Raw genomic sequence first — 13572 nt, 5'->3', positions numbered from 1 at the left:
ATGAAAAAAGTACAAGTTTGTTGAATCTCTTGAATGAAACAAATTATAAAATACAAAATGTAAAATGAATATGTGATGATGATGATGACAAAACATTTGTGATGATGATGATGGTAAAAAAATTGTGATGATGATGGTGGTGGTGATGATGATGACAGTGGTTATGATGATTGGGGTTTGATGATTGTGGTGATGATGATGATGATGATGATAATGATGATGATGATGATGATAACAAACGTTTTGGGATGATGATGACAGCGATGTTTATCGGACGATGATGATGGTTATAATGATGATGATAAGTTTTTAGATGATGATGACGGCGATGTTTATCGGCCGACGATGATGATAATGATGATGATGATAACAAAATATTTGTGATGATGATGATGGCGATGTTTATTGGCCGATGATGATGATGATATTCTCATCGTCGTCATCATCATCACAACATCCTCATTATCGACCGAAAACATCGCTGTCATTATCATCACAAAAAAACCTTTTGTGATCACCATTACGATCATGATAATGGATATGATGATGTTGGTTTTGATGGTGATGATGATGGTGGTGTTGGTAAAGATAACAACGATGATGATCATTGGGGTGTTGATAATTGATGTGATGATGATGATGATGATGATGATGATGATGATGATGATGATGATGAGATAACGATGATGATGATGATGATGATGATGATGAGATAACGATGATGATGATGATGATGATTACGATGATGAGTGTGTATCAGATTCGGAACGAATGTGGTACATTTTTCATCCGAATATGGTACAAGTTTGTACCATATTCGGTCAGGCATTTTACCCCAAAACTGCAGATACGTATATGGTACAATTAGACAGTTGTACCATATTCGGCCGAATATGGTACAAACTTGTACCATATTCGTTTTTGTACCAAATACGGTCCGACAATGCTCTATAACTTCAGTATCTAGATACAGTTAAAAAGTTACCAGAATGCAATAGTTTACGTTTCATTTTCAAAATTTTCTAGGGGGAGGACCTCCAAAGCCCCCGATTGCAGGAGGGTGACATCCCCTCCCGCACATACCCCCTTCGTTGCTCAATAACAATCGTCGATGGCAAAAATTCGCACCACCATTTTTAAAACCCTGGCTACGGGCCTGACATACGCAACAAAAATAAATACATCATGGCAAATCGCCTTGAAACGGTCAATTCATAGACTCGTTATTTATTTAATGCTTTAATGCCACATGTTTTCCTCTTCGTTGCTTCCTTGGTTACATCGAAATGTTGTCACCAGCCAAAAGCGTTTTTCATTTAAATGCAAACGAGAAGGCCCCGACAAAGCGATTGCTATCAGTCTCGAGTACATACGTTACATACCAGAGGAAACAAACTCCCCTTGATGAGTCAGACGCAAACTTCCCGTTGTGTTTGCCTTTTGTTTTCGAATACGTTTAGTTTTAATCTATTTTTTGCTCGATTGCATCGAAAGCCTCGGGCTTATTGGAACACTCTCGATTCGTTTTCCTGTCCCTAAAACCAGTACTTGGTGTCTTTGAGGGAGATCTATAGAACGCTCCCACAGTGGGTATCGAACCGGTGACCTTCCAGTTGCTAGGCGGACATCATATCCATAAAACCATGGCGACCTGATTCGTTTGAATGTCCGAAACGCGTTACCTATCTCATTTTTCAATTTCAGCACAAAAGGTTATTTTTCACGGTTTAAAGCTGATGTCCATGAATTCCTATTTAAAAATTACATTGTTTATAAACGCAAATGGTGTTGTAAAGGTATTAACCCATTTATGCCTAGCGTCTAGAAAAAAGGCCTTGGCAAACAGCGTATACCCAGATGAGACGGCGCATCATAACAGCGTAGACCCAGATGAGACGCCGCATGATGCGGCGTCTCATCTGCGTCTACGCTGTTTGCTGAAAGGAATTTCTGTAAGAAATATTCTGAATATAGAAATAAATATACTAAACATCCCTAATTTTTGAAATAAATTCCTCTGCAATTGTTTTTATTTTTTTTTTCAATTAATTACTTCAACGGCTAAACTATTGTTAGAAACGCGAAATAATAAAGCCATTTAAATAACCCTATTCAAAGTTATAATAATAATAATAATAATGATAATATTAATAATAATAATAATAATAATAATAATAATAATAATAATAATAATAATAATAATAATACAAGCTTTATTTACAGAAGGTTACACATAAAAACAATGACACATTATACATATTATGCAGATGAATCAATACTTTTTTACAATGTGGCCTTCTTAAAATAACATTCACAAATAGGTCTATAACAAATAAAACATTCAAACAATATGCTCTTACACCCATACATAACACACATTTTGCCTTTTAGACCGACACACGTGAACTAGCATTGATTAAAAAATAACATGACATATCATTGATTAGAAAATAAATTCGCTTTATATTGCCTTTTAAAAGCAGAGATACAGCATGCCATTCTTATTTCAATTGGTATACTGTTCCAAATATCCATTATATGGTATGAAAAAGATCTTTTCTTATAACCTTTATTTGCTTTTGTATTAACAATATCATTATGAATTACAGATCTTAAGTTGTATTTGTGATTTCAAGAAAAAGTTATAATATCATTTAAATATTCTGGAGTCTGATTGTTGACACATTTATATATCAAGATTGCCGTGTGGTATTTACATCTAATATTAGTAGCGGATCCGTGGTCTAGTGGTAACACACTGGCTTTACAATCCAGAGATCGCTGGTTCGATCCCCCGCTGCACCTTACCTACTAACTCGTCTTTCGCATGAGACGTTAAACCGAGGTGCAGTGTACTAGGTGCTATACACCGGGCACTAAAAGACCCAGGGTCACCTCTGGAACGGGGTGTCTCCTGTATCTTGCAATATCCCCCGTATCCCCCGTAACCAACTAACACGTCTTTCTGGGGGCGATGGCCATATGTGAGACAATCCCGGTGCACTCGATAAAAAACAAAAACAACAACAATCTATTATTAAAGGAGAGCTAATTAAGCTGTTAAAACAAATCTTTGGATGGTGTAATATTTGGCTTTTGTATAATGACTTTTGTTGCGCGTTTTTGTAAAACATTCACTTTTGTTAAATTGGTTTTATTAGCGTTGCCCCAGATCGTACAACAGTAATCGAAAGTGGTTAGAATATATGAACTATGAAACAATTTCTTCATTTCAAAAGTGAGATAATTTGATATCTTTTTTAGCAGATTTATATTTCTGCTTATTTTAGAGCATGTTTTATCAATGTGCACTTTCCATTGCAGATGTTTGTCGATATAAAGTCCTAAAATCTTATGGCTAGTGACATTTTCAATACTTATGCTATCTATTTTGAGATCAAGGTTGATATTCTTAATTTTTTGTTTCGAGCCAATAAGCATGCATTTTGATTTATTAGGGTTTATCATCATGTGATTGAGGGTGCACCATTTTTGTATGAAATAAATATCATTTTGTAAGTAAGTCTGAATTTCTGAAGGATTGGCCCCTGTAGCAGTGTCGAGTCATCAGCATACAAGTCTATGTCTAATTGGTTTAGTAATAACCCAATATCATTTATATAAATTAGAAACAAGAGAGGACCCAAAATAGAATAGATTATAAACAATCATAAAATGTATACAGCCCTCACCCTGGAAAATTGTGCTTTATGCATGTGCGTAAATTGTCCGCACAGGCTAATAAGGGACGAAACTTTCCACTTTTATTTTATTTTTGTTTAAAGGCAAACTCTTCTTAACGTATATTTATTTGCAGAATTAGCCTGTGCGGACTGCACACACTTTTCTGTGACGACACCTGATGCACATGCATACAACCCCGTTCAAGCATTAAACCCTGTTTTCTTATATTTTCAGAACCACCACCACGTGCACCAAGACAGTACGAGGAAGTAGACCTTCCAACTTCAAATGGTAATAGAGATTTAACGAAAATACCTTAAATAAACATTCATTTTTAACACACAAGGTATAAGGATAGGTTAGTTTGCAAGCCTTACCAAATAATTAAGGCAACATTTTATGTATCAGAGCGGTTTTGAAAAAAGGTGGTTAACATGCTAATACAATGAAACAACAAATATGCAAGTCACACCGACAATACGGGCGCCAATACGACCATGAAGAAAGTTGCCGCCCTTTCCGCCGTTCTTATTGTCTTGAATGTATTATCGTTTGCAGTGCATACCTTTACTCGCCTTCGTGCCGGCTAAATTTGAAGAGCATTTATTTATAAATGCGAGGATCACGGATTCAAACCCCGGTCCGGTCGCAAAACTTGTATGAAGAAGGGTCATGAAATCATGTCCTTTATATGTCCATTTCCCACCTACCGCTGTTTGAAGTAGGGCAGTTGTACGTTATCAGCATTAGTATGTGCAATTGTACTGGTATCCATCTTAGCCAGGATAAGTGTGATTAACCCATTTATGCCTAGCGTCTAGAAAAAAGGCCTTGGCAAACAGCGTAGACATCATGCGGCGTCTCATCAGGGTTTGCGCTGTTTGCCGAAAGGAATTTCTGTAAGAAATATTCTAAATATAGAAATAAATATACTAGACATCCCTAATTTTGGAAATAAATTGATCCAATTTAGAAGGATGGGAGAGTCCACGAGGCATAAATGGATTAACTGACTGCCTTGACTGAAAACGGCGAAAACTAATCTTAGATAAAATAAACTCAAACTTGTTCAACACTTTGGCGTTTGTCATTTTAACTGTTCTTGGGAACAATATTTTTGACCCATCTGGTATGCAAGTGTGACATCTGAACAATTAAAATCTTACATTTGAACACTGTTTTGACCTTAAGTGTTTGGCCTTAACGCCGAGTTCGGATATTTTGTCAAGAACATCAAATTAATTTGATGGTTTGCAGTGCATGTCGTTTGCTATACGGCGTCCATATTGCTCATCACAACTTGTTTATTCTGAAACACAATAAGATACATATGTGATCAAATTATTCATCAAACAACACATTATCATGGTTGTCATGGCAACGGAATATAAACGTTTTATTTATTTTTTTGATTTTAACATAAATCAATAACATAAAAAAGGAGCAAAATGTAAGCAGATATGCGAGATAGCTTTTTACAAATGCTACTTTAATGTACCAGCCGAAGATAAAAAAAAAATGTCTTGGTCTTAAGTTGTATATATACACCCGCTGCTCATTTGGCATATTTAACAGAAAAGCATCATCATATAGCTGCACATTAAATAATATTCTAATGTGGAACTTTTTATTTATATTTTTTTATTTGTTCAGTAGTTTCGAAAAATTTTGATATTAGTGAACAGATCACGTGAAATATATAGATAGATACTGGTTGCTATGGAAACAAAGAACTTGTGTTGCGTTTTGCGCACCTTTATGAAATATTATGTCTAAAACAGGGCAACATTTTTGTAAATCTTAATATGTTTTTGAGATTATATGATTATACAACACCCGAAATGATAATGTTTTTGTTTTTAAAAAATCAAAAATTTAGTGTACATATGACCAACACATTGGCAAAAACATTAAGAGTCGATAGTTGAAATCTAAAAAAAAATGCATCAATATTGTCATTTCGTTAGTTGAAACCACTTTATTTAAGCTAGATTGAACTGAAAGCCTAGAGTAAATTCAAACGCTCTCACGTTCGTTTCCTGGGTAGAACTAATACTTGGTATCTTTGGGGGAGGACTAAAAAGCTCCCACAGTGAGGATCGTGCCCATGACCTCCCGGTGGCTATGCGGACACCCTACCCCGTAAAACACGACGTACATGTCATCGTGGAATTGTTCACTGATTTGCAACATGGATTTTACAACCTGTAGTTTTAGATTGTCAATTGATTAACATTTAAATAATTTTCGTAAAATACATAGTTAAAAATATTTTGAGAGGAATATTGGCATTAAAATCTTTCAACTTAATTTTATTACAGTTAATTAGGTCATACAAGAAAGAACATCAAGAAAAAGATCATTAATTACGTATTTGAGATTTTGCCAACTTCGGGCAACGCCAAATGTATTCTAATCTCGTAACCACACACTAAAGTAAACATGGTTTGATCGTCAACTTCAATAGATTTGACTTCAGCGGAAAATAAATGCATGGTAACTCTATACTGCTCTCAAAGATCCATACACGTACAGCCAGGATGTAGTTTTATCTTCCCAGCCTGTCATAGCAACCATCAATGCACACAAAAACGACAATATGCAATGTCATCTAAGGTCATTGCAATTTTTTTTCTTGATTTAATATTTAAGGATGTTTGTGTAGGAATTTTCCGTTATATATAATGATATCTGCACGTATTTTTTAAGTGAGTCCCATTATGTCTATTTATTTTACACAATTTTACCAAAACGTAACAATTTGCCAATTGAAAAGATATATAACCTTTATCATGTTGAATAACTTAAAAAGAGGATCTGACAGAGTATATAATAAAATTATCATCATGTACAGTTTCGAAAAGCCCCTTAAAACAATATTTTTAGTGGGTTAAAATAGCTAAAATCAAAACAAAGTTGCTAATATGACGGAAAATTTAACAAAAGCAAAGGTGCCTCGCTCTGCGAAAACAATGCTTAATGCATGTGCGTTAAGTGTCTTCCCAGATCAGCTTGTGCTGTCCGCACATGCTTATCGGGGACTACACTTTGCTGTTTTATGGATTTTTGTTGTTGAAAGAAAGTCTCTTTTTAACAAAATTCCAGTCTAAACGGAAAGTGTCTTACGAGATTGGCCAGTGCGGACTGCACAGGCTAATCTGAAAAGACACTTTACGCAAATGCATCAAGCCAAGGTTTCCCAAGGCTCAGTTATTCATAAGCATACGAACTCGACACATGGATATACATTCCATAAAGTGTTACGAGTGTCTAGCTTATTTTTTTTTCGTTTACTAATTCAAGTTAACGACGTTTATTGTTACAGGTGGCCCGGTTATTGGGAATACTCATTGAGATACTTGTGTTGCAGATGGCCCGGTTATTGTGAAGACTCATTGAGATGTTTGTGTTGCAGGTGGCCCGGTCATTGGGAAGACTCATTGAGATGTTTGTGTTGCAGGTGACCCGGTCATTGGGACGACTCATTGAGATGTTTGTGTTGCAGGTGGCCCGGTTATTGGGAAGACTCATTGAGATGTTTGTGTTGCAGGTGGCCCGGTCATTAGGAAGACTCATTGAGATGTTTGTGTTGCAGGTGGCCCGGTCATTGGGAAGACTCATTGAGATGTTTGTGTTGCAGGTGGCCCGGTCATTGGGAAGACTCATTGAAATGTTGGTGTTGCAGGTGGCCCGGTCATTGGGAAGACTCATTGAGATGTTTGTGTTGCAGGTGGCCCGGTCATTGGGAAGACTCATTGAGATGTTTGTGTTGCAGGTAGCCCGGTCATTGGCAAGACTCATCGAGATGGTTGTGTTGCAGGTGGCCCGGTCATTGGGAAGACTCATTGAGATGTTTGTGTTGCAGGTAGCCCGGTCATTGGGACGCCTCATTGAGATGTTTGTGTTGCAGGTGGCCCGGTCATTGGGACGACTCATTGAGATGTTTGTGTTGCAGGTGGCCCGGTCATTGGGAAGACTCATTGAGATGTTTGTGTTGCAGGTGGCCCGGTCATTGGGAAGACTCATTGAGATGTTTGTGTTACAGGTGGCCCGGTCATTGGGAAGACTCATTGAGAGGAGAAGAGGCGTATAAAACAGTCACATTTTCTTGGAAGACACCCATGACATGTCATGTGTCAGAAAAAGAGTCAATAGCCAACTTTCGTGCAGGATTTAGGACTACCATAACTGTGTATATGTTATATTTTGTCACCTGATGAAAGTAGCATTATTAATTATATTTTGTAATGCATAAACGTATTTTTTTTCATTTACATGTAGCTTATTCGATCAATCAACATATAATGCAATTAAATAACTATGGAAGGGGTATTAAGTAAGTGATTCTTTTATATTTCTTATCTCAAATAAAGTTAACGACAATTAAAGTATTCGATGAAATGTAAACAACTATTGAACCAGTAAGGAAATAACTTGGACTGCACATAAATCATATTGATACATTGTCTAAATATTTTAGTCTTTACATATTTTTATATTGTCTATTACATATTTTTATTGTATATTTATAACTTAACATTTGTATTTGTCAATCATATTATAATCATGTTCATGTCATATTTTCGCGATAAAAGAATCAATATTTTGCATATAGTTTAGTATAATGAATGCATGTTTGTGTAAGTACAGCGCATTGTGTGGCATTGAGGTATTATTCAAAACTGGTTACGCATACATTTATGTGTTATATACACTATAGTATCTTAGAACTGCTTCATGATAATGATTGAATCTGGAAAGACAAATTAAAGAAAGAATTTCAAAAATGGTTGTTAATGGAATTTTAAAAATGTAACGTTGCTTATTAACTAATATATTTTTTCTTCACACTGTTTGGGTGCAAAACATATCATTTTGATATCAATTCATTTTGTGTAATTTAAACAAGTATATGTCTATCATATAACACTGTTCTCGAACAATTATAGAAATCAGTTATCAAACTTTCCATGAAAAGATATTTCTTTACTTAAGTTTGAATTATGGAACGTATTTTATAACTAAATTAGGAATTCTATTTTTATCGTTTCTTTGTAATTAACATTATGCAAAATCATCTTTTGTGTTGATAAGATATAAGTATATAATAGAAATAGAAATGTGCATGCTTCTAAAAATAAGTTGTTCTTAAAGTAAAGTGTTGATAACAGCTATATGATTCTGTGTACAATAAGAGATGTGTTTGTCAGAAACACAATGCCCCATATTGCGCCGCTTTGAATCCATATTTTTTACCTTTGACATTGAAGGATGACCTTGAGCTTGACCTTTCGCCTCTCAAAATGTGCAGCTCCATGAGATACATATGCATGCCAAATATCAAGATGCTATCTTCAATATTGCAAAAGTTATGACCAAGGTTAAGTTTTTGCACAGACACACGCATACAATGACAGACAGACCAAAAACAATATACCTCCGATCATTCGATCCGGGGGCATAAACGGCCGTGGACTGATATCCGTTATCCGTTATAATGAATATGGATGAATTGCTTTTTGCGTGCGATATAATTATATTTGGGTTGCAAAATGTCATTTTGAATATCCATTCATACACAAATCATATATGGTATGGTGTAGATTAGTAAAGACACCAACACCCGAACTTAAGAGACTACATGTAACAACATAGAGTGCATATAACAGTTTCTTATCAAACTTTAAAGAAACTGATTGATTGATGTTTGGTTATTTAATCTGGGTCATGTTAAAATTTTATTGTATAAAGTTGGCATTTTGTTAAGTTAAGGTTACACTGCTGGGTAAAGCTAGCATTATGTTAGATTACGGTAACATTATATTGGCATAAGCGGATATTATGTTGGGTCAATTTATTATTCTGTTGGGTTAACTTGACTAAACCTCAGACCAACTTGATTTGACAGAATGAATACTGGACTTAACCTAATGTCAACTTAACCCAAATTAATGCAGACTTGACCAAACATTTTGTTCTTTAACACAACGTAATACAGACTTGACCAAACATACTGTTAACTTAAACCAACGTTATGGGTGAAATTTCTTACCATGTACTCGTTACAAATTATTTATAGTTTTACGCAATCTACCTGTTCGTGTTATATGTTATTTTCTAAACAAAATAAACAAGCCTATTGACAAGACATGTTGTGTGTGATATATTATGTGTTTGTCATAACTGTCAACGTAACAAGTAGTTCCAAATTCCTATTTCGTCCGACTAAAATATATGTGTCCTACGCACCAAGGGTTCTTAGAAAATATGTTCCCTGATAAATTAACTATATTGTTACTTATGACATTGTATATTTTTCGTTTTATAAGTTAAAAATTTTAACCATTGTAATTTTATTTGTATTAATCAATATAGGATCTTCCATGAGTGGTCGTTTTGTATTGAATTTATTAAACGAGTCATCAAAATAAAGATAAAAGCGAGGCTTGTATAAATTCAACACAAAATGACCACGAATCTAAGATTCCATTTATAACATGACTATCAAATTTTCTTTTTATTTTATGCTCTTTTCACCGTTTATTCACATTGTAAATGAGCTTAACTGAAGAAATTCGCTGGAATAATGACGTCATTTCGTCAAAAAATGACGTCATTTAACAGTTAATAACTAGTATAATAACACTCGTGTAATAAACAAATTTTAGCATTACGTTATTTCACTCTTAGAGCGTAGGTCATGCACGGTGCCTATACCACGTGACTTTTTAAGATCTGTGTTGGGAGAATAAAGCGCGACCCAGTTAACATTTTTAAGGATATCTTTTTAAATAATACATCATTTTTAATGGCATAAAGTAGAGAGCCCGCTCATTCATACGAGTTTTCTATAGGTATCATGATAATTTTAAACAAATAAGTAATTTTTCAGTAAAGTGCAACCGCGCGTTTGAACGGTTAGAAAAAAGGTCGGATCAGTGTGGGGACTTTATATTACAAACGCGCGATTGCATTTTGATGAAAAAATACTAATTTGTTTAAAAAGATCATGCTACCTATAGAAAACTCTCACGAATGAGCGGGCTCTCCACTTTATCCCATTAAAAATGGTGAAATATTTAAAAAGACATCATTAACAATTTTAACTGGGTTGCGTTTTATTCTCCCAACACAGATCTTAAAAAGTCACGTGGTATAGACACCGTGGGTCATGTTATAATTGGTTTAAAATACACTTTTGCTTGTTATCACCGAGTTTTCTGGTATACTGTCATAATGGGCAAAAGCCAATGAAACTATATAAGCCTAGCTCTGGAAAACGGAGCTAAATGCATGGGCGTTAAGTGTCGTCACAGATTAGCCTGTACATGCATTATGCCCCGTTAGACCTGACCGGGGTTCATATAAGTCGTGTTCTAAGAAAACTGGGCATAATGCATGTGCGTAAAGTGTAGTCCCAGATTAGCCTGTGCAGTTCACACAAGCTATTCAGGGACGATTCTTTCCGCCTAAATTGGATTTGTTCTAAGAAGAGACTTCATTTAAACTAAAAATGTCATACAAGTGGAAAGTGTCATCCTTGATTAGCCTGTGCGGACTGCACAGGCAATTCTGGGACGACACTTTAAGCACATGCATTATGCCCAGTTTTCTCAGAACACGACTATTATTATTTCTCAGAATACAGCAGTATTGCTTGCGTATTCATAGTTTCCAGTAATTATTTGAATGTCATGAAATTTGATTTTTATATTATTATTGGTATGAGTAAAATACAAACCCAAAGCTTATCATATATATGGGCGGTACGACGTTGTCTGGTTGTCTCCTTGAGTTTTACTTTACATTGCAGCGGTAGCTCTGTTGCCTAAAATGCCAAAACAATAAGCTTCAAGTGTAAAGATTTTTAATCGAAATGTTATTTGGTTGAATACTTAACAAAAAACACCTTAAGTCTGTTATTTATTTTAAATATTCGAATTGACAGTGTACTTAAGAAAACGCACGTTAAAAGTCCCGTCCTACCTTCTCTTAATTCTTAAAGGGATTTGTTCACAGTTTAGTATAGCAACGATTTATTTTCACTTTACTTTTTATTTATTTAAAACATTATAGACATTTTATTAAAAATGTTTATGAAATTTTTCAAACATACGAAAATCTGTGAAAGTCAGTCTGTGAAAGTCCTGTTAACGTAAACAAATGTTAACTATTACAAAAGGATGGTATAATAAAATTATCCGTTATTCCGGCCCTCCTTAAAACTGTAAAACACATTTAACTTGAAAAAAGTTTTAAACACACAATTTTTGTTATGTAGTTATATATACATATTGTAAATATGTAGTTACAAGTGCATTTTTAAACATAAAATAAAGAGAAAAAACAGTATGTTAATCGACAATATTTTGCCAAATTACTTATTTTCAACAAGATGTAATGATCTGTTATGTACAATTTTCCCTGGTTTTGTTTTGCGAAGGTGTGTTATCATGCGCATGCGTTCTTTCTATAAATCGTTACTGAATGGATATTAGAAACATTTTTTTTCATATTATTACGCAATTATTTGTGCAAAGTTTTCATTAATAAAAACTTACAACACATGTGTTAAGCCTACTGATAACTTTCAAAACTGCCCTTAGTTCCATTAAAACCCGTTGACCATGCGAAACATGTATTTTAATTAAGGGCTCATATTTTACTCCTGTCATCACAGAATGACTACTTCACTACGAACTAGTTGGAGGATACAGCACCCACAGTGAGTAGCCCTGATGCTCTGTAAGTCGACCCAATGAGATTATAACAGGCTGCCCACCATCATCCAGTGCAGACTAAAGAGGAACATCATCATTCAAATGAGTTACCTCAACGGTGTGACAATCCTCGATTTGTGCGCCGCAGGTAACCTGGTCATCAGAGGAAGCGTTTTCCACAACAGAATGATACACAAGGCAACTGCGGTTTCACCAGACATGTCAACGGAGAACCAATTGTGTATCGCGAGGAGGTTCCGTCGCTAGTTTCAGGTTGCAGAGCAGACGCTGAAAAATACATATAGGCAAGTAATCTTCAAGTTCATTCTCTCCTAAATGTTCTATGTCCTAGAGGAATGGCTTTAACATGAGACGATAGCAAAAGGGGTTAGAAACTGCAAGAAGCAGTGGCCTCGACATGACCAGAAATACTGGGCCCTAAGTCATACACCCACAAGGTGTGGATATCAACAGAAATTTGAAGAAAGAAGACAAAATAAGGTTCTGCGCTATTACGAAATAAACATCCACAGCGCCATCAATCAAATGAACAATGGAAAGCCTGTAGGAGTCTGACAACATACCGATGTTCAAGACCAACGTATCCAAAGACACATCCATCAGAGCCCAAAACGCTGGAGGAATTGGACAGCTTCTTTTATCTTGGCAGCCTTCTGAAAACCCATGGACGAACGTGTATATACGTCAGAGCCTTCGTCGGTAAAGCACGAGCGTCCTTTCACATAATATAACGTTTCGGGGATCAGGAGCAATAAGCATAACCGCCAAGATCAGGCACCTCAAATCAACCCGAAGCAAATACTTCTCTATGGAGAAGAGACCAGGAGAACCACCGTCATCACCATGAAGAAAGTCAAGATCTTCATCAACACCTGCTTCAGAATGATCCAATGAGTCAGCTGACCAGATACGATTACCAACAAAGGAGAAGAACAAGGGAACAGCCCCTTGAAGATGTCTTGCTTCAAAATTGTTGGCGATGGACAGACTAAACCCTTCGCAAGCCTGCATTAAATAAGACAATGAAATATTTCATCAGGAAACACCAAAAGCAGAGAAAGACACGGCGGCCTAGAAAAAAAAACTTGCACCGAGACCTTGATCCAGATGACATGCAGATGGGCGCCGAGACCTTGATCCAGATGAC

General features: G+C 35.6%; 1 protein-coding gene across 13 annotated transcripts in view; it reads left to right on the top strand.

Annotated features, from left to right (window-relative positions):
- The window catches only part of LOC127860262 (uncharacterized), a 31423-nt gene extending 21591 nt beyond the window's left edge, over positions 1-9832 (top strand). For 7 of the 13 annotated variants that reach the window (XM_052398207.1, XM_052398202.1, XM_052398204.1 and 4 more), the window contains exons 5-7: positions 3919-3975; positions 7460-7504; positions 7730-9832. In XM_052398207.1, the coding sequence (XP_052254167.1) occupies positions 3919-3975; positions 7460-7504; positions 7730-7758 (131 nt within the window). In that variant the 3' untranslated portion in view covers positions 7759-9832. Of the gene's footprint in view, positions 1-3918; positions 3976-7099; positions 7147-7279; positions 7325-7414; positions 7550-7639; positions 7685-7729 lie in introns of those variants that run through there. The other 6 variants (XR_008039656.1, XR_008039654.1, XR_008039655.1 and 3 more) reach the window with 6 other exon arrangements.
- Positions 9833-13572: the final 3740 nt, after the last annotated feature.

Source organism: Dreissena polymorpha, chromosome 15 (genome assembly GCF_020536995.1).
Source record: "Dreissena polymorpha isolate Duluth1 chromosome 15, UMN_Dpol_1.0, whole genome shotgun sequence".
NCBI classification, from domain to species: Eukaryota; Metazoa; Mollusca; class Bivalvia; order Myida; family Dreissenidae; genus Dreissena; species Dreissena polymorpha.
The sequence above is the reverse complement of the archived record's forward strand: the minus strand, read 5'-3'. Positions and strand labels throughout refer to the sequence as shown.